The 3,905-nt window shown below is 43.7% G+C and overlaps 1 protein-coding gene across 1 annotated transcript; it reads left to right on the top strand.

The window, feature by feature from the left end:
- The first annotated feature begins 2,302 nt into the window (after positions 1-2,302).
- LOC121249331 lies at positions 2,303-2,731 on the top strand. The gene has a single exon (XM_041148041.1). The coding sequence runs from the start codon at positions 2,303-2,305 to the stop codon at positions 2,729-2,731; it is 429 nt and encodes a 142-aa protein (XP_041003975.1).
- Positions 2,732-3,905: the final 1,174 nt, after the last annotated feature.

The raw sequence follows: 3,905 nt of genomic DNA, 5'->3' as shown, positions 1-3,905 counted from the left end.
TTGGTAGTCCCACTACGATCTTGCTCCTCAGAACCATAGATTTTGATGAAAATTGAGACTTTGGTGGTCATTATGGATATGGAGATCTGGCATAGTCCGAGGATTGAGGATCGAGGCTTTTCCCCGTTTTGTTAAGTTGTTATATTTAACTTTCTTCAACAACTGGAAGACCACAAAAATTTCTTTAGCTTATGGTTTGGAGACAAGTGGCTTATGGATATAGTGGTTGTGATGTATTTAATCTTCTCTAGTACTGTAAATTAGATTTAATGATGACTCTTTATTTTCTACGGCGAATTAATTGTATACTTTTTTTTTGAGCATGTGAGTACACACTTGTTTACAAAGTTTTGTTTTAAATGTGGGACATTTTTATATAATAACTTATAAAAGTAACATAATTTTATAGAAATATCCTTAATGTATAAATGATTGTAAAAAAAAAATCATACATATATTATTAATCTTAGAAAAATATAACCTCTATCTTAATTATATTGTCCTAAACTTTAAACCAAAACAATAAGTACTCAATCTGATTTGCCTATGTTATATCCTTATTATTCAGCAAGTCTACAGCATCACAAGTAGGGTTAACAAAAGCTGCTGGAACAGACCGTCGCCAAATGGAATCAGCCGAAACTAATAGAGAATTAGTTGGCCGACGATCCAAATATCGTGAAGCCGACGTAGGCCGATTTGGTTCTTGTTTGAACAATATTCGAAATGGTGAACCGACCAATATAATATATATTTATTTTATTCTTGGATAAAATGACATCGTTTAACTTAAGTAAGTTAAAATATATTGTTACAAAAAGAAAGAATTGAAACGATGTTGTTTGGGTTAGGGCCGAGTCCCTCTTCCCTCACTTTCTCATTTCTCTCATCTCCACTCTCCAGTGTCGTATCTCTCTTATCTCTAAGAGCTCTCTCAGTTCTCCATCCGGCCATTGCATGCCTGTCCACCGATGAGACTCAACTCGCCGGCCTCTCTCTCTAATCTCTCAAACCTTCTCACCCTCTCGATAAGTGCGTGAAGCAAAGCAAATCTAGTTTCAATTATGTTCTCGAACCTTAATCTTTTGCCATTTTGATTGAATCTCGAATATTTTATTTGATAATTACTTTGAATAATTGTGCTATTTGAATCTTTCTTATTTAAGGGGTTTTTTCCCCCTGTTGGCCCTTAAAGTAAGCCCATGAGGGACCACTAGGGAAATAAATCAGAGAGCCCAGTCAAGCTCAATCAAGGCCAACAACCCTCCCCTAAAGGAGTCAATTGGCCTCTGCAGAGTACTCGGCTCATGAACAAAACCCATCTCCGAAGCAATCTAAGCACAGAGAAAGCGGACGACATGGGCATATGAGACTTGCGGCCTAGACAAAATCCCGGTGACACCCTGCCCTCTAGAACCTACACATGCAGGTAGGCAGAAAATATAGAGAATCCTCGATCTCCTTATAGCAGACATGGAGAGGCTTAATAGGGAACGCTAGCAATATAAAATGAGTCAATAAGCTACGTCTTATTAATGTCACCACACCGCATTAAACGATTCTGACAAATGAACAATGGAAATGACATAGGTTCCTCAAAGTCAGGGATGGATTGTCCCCACCCGAAACCTAGTATAAGTTAATCCTCAGGTACAAATAACTCTATCTGATCCTTTAAAGCTTACGTAGAAACTACTAAGAAGATATATTGACTTTGGTATTGGAGACTCTCTGGCCACCACCAAGGCCACCCATTCTCCGTGTTTGTTTAAGTGTGCAGGTAAAAATCCAAAGACCCGAGTTGTTGGAACCTAGCCCAAAGGGATGCGAAACATGACGTTAACAGTAGTGCCATATATGGGATAGCTCTAGACTTCACATGTTCTTCGTATGTTGACGACAACCCGTTCTTAGACAACTCGAGGACAAGAAGAAGCGATGTCGACGAACATTGAAACAAGGCTTGCCACAATGAACAATTGGTGGAAAAACTAACGACCAAGTTGGAAACCCTCCGGAAGGAGAACAAGATGCTTAAAGTAGCCACTAATGAGCCAAAAAATGAAGCGAAACCAAGCAACAACGAGTACGTGGGATCTAAGAACGCAAGAGAAAGAGGTGACGTAGAGGAAGAAAGAAACAACATGCAGAACAAGCGGTGTAACCTCAAAGGGAAGTGTGAAGAGATGGTGAGGAAGATGGACACATCGTCATCAGTAAACTAATTGTTCACAAGTATGGGCCTACCCTACAACGAGGAGGTATGGCCGTACCCCTAACACCAAAGTTTTGAATGCCCCTCATGGACATGTATGATGGGACTAGAGATCCTCTTGAACACCTAGAAATCTTCAGAGTTGACATGACTCTGCATGGTTTCTCGGGAGAAATGGCCTGCAGGGCTTTCCCGCTGACCTTGAGGGGGCTAGCGAGAGTATGGCTTGGGTTTTTGGCACTTGGGTCCATAGATGGCTTTGGGAAACTGGCCCGCCTATTTCTCACACAATTTATGGCAAGCCAAATAAGGAGATGGCTCGAGGCATACCTCTTCACCATCAAGCAGGGGGAAAACGAGAGTCTGAAGACATACCTATCTAGGTTCAACAAAGAACAAATGACTATAGAAGACCAGGACGAGAAGATAACTTTGGTGAAGCTCTTGGGAGGAGTGTGGCCCCAATCCCAGTTCAAGGCAGAATTGGCAAAGAGAACTCCCACCACGCTGCGATAATTCATGGATCAAGACGACAACTATATTAATGTCGAGGACACACTTTGGGCCTTGACCAAGCCAAGGAGGAAAGAACTGCAACAAGCAGAAAAGAAAGGGAGACCACCAACCAGGGTAAGGCCCGTGAGAAGCTAGAGAAAGGGCCAACGAAAACAGGAGAGAATAAGCCCCTACGAAGGCCTTGGGTCTTTGATTTGACAAGCCAGCGCTCGCCATCCAGAAAGACGACTACCAACACCCCAAGAAGACGATTACAAGGGCACCAGCCGTTGCTATTGCACCTACCACCAGTCCCCCACTTATAACATCGAAGATTGTGTTTCCTTGAAAGAGGAAACAAAATGGGGAGGGTGGTCGAGGCCGCGGTACCCTCCCGCTTGGAGGCCAGAGTGGGAGTGGAGGTGGAGATCACAAGAAAGAAGTGCGAAGAGTGTCAGAAGGCCAAGGAGGGAAGGAAGCCCAAGGCAAAGGGTGGCCGCGCAGGGACCTCCGTGATCGTCCCCACGCACAACATCAAGAAGCGCACAACATCAAGAAGGGCCACCGTTGGGGGAAATCAAAACCACCGTGGGAGGGTTCACTGGCGGGGGCATAACTTCATCCTAGCAGAAGGCACATGCCAAGTGAGCGAGATACTAAGAAGTGAATTCGACAGAGTGCTGCCCTAACAAGTACAGAAGAAACGAACAACCCCTCATCATTTCCTTTGGAGAGGACAAGGAGGAGAGGGTCCTCTATCGGCATGAAGACGCCCTGGTGGTGACTATGTTGGTTGCCAACTTCACCACTAGAAGGATCCTTATCTACAACGACAGCTAAGTAGACATCCTATTCTGAAAAGCCTTTACACAGATGGGTATAGATGCCTCTCGACTCCAATCAACCCACATGCCACTGAAGGGTTTCTCCAAGGACATGGTTCAGCTGATCAGAACCATCACACTATCCATCCTGGATAGCAGCTCCCTCTCGACGGCCTCTGTCATGGTCGACTTTCTCGTGCTAAAGGCTCCTTCACCATACAATGTCATAATCGGCAAGCCCACCCTCAACAGTCTAAAGTTGGTAACATCGACCTATCATTTCAAGATGAAGTTCCCAATCTCTCAGGGTTTGAGAGAAATTCGATAAGAACAAGTCTTAGGGCAAGAGTGTTACATGCAAAAATTGAAGC

The sequence above is a fragment of the Juglans microcarpa x Juglans regia genome, chromosome 2D (assembly GCF_004785595.1).
Source record: "Juglans microcarpa x Juglans regia isolate MS1-56 chromosome 2D, Jm3101_v1.0, whole genome shotgun sequence".
Taxonomy (NCBI): Eukaryota; Viridiplantae; Streptophyta; class Magnoliopsida; order Fagales; family Juglandaceae; genus Juglans; species Juglans microcarpa x Juglans regia.
The sequence above is the reverse complement of the archived record's forward strand: the minus strand, read 5'-3'. Positions and strand labels throughout refer to the sequence as shown.

Coding starts and splice junctions, on each gene's coding strand:
- LOC121249331 (XM_041148041.1), top strand. CDS start 2,303: ATGGACATGTATGATGGGACTAGAGATCCTCTTGAACACCTAGAAATC.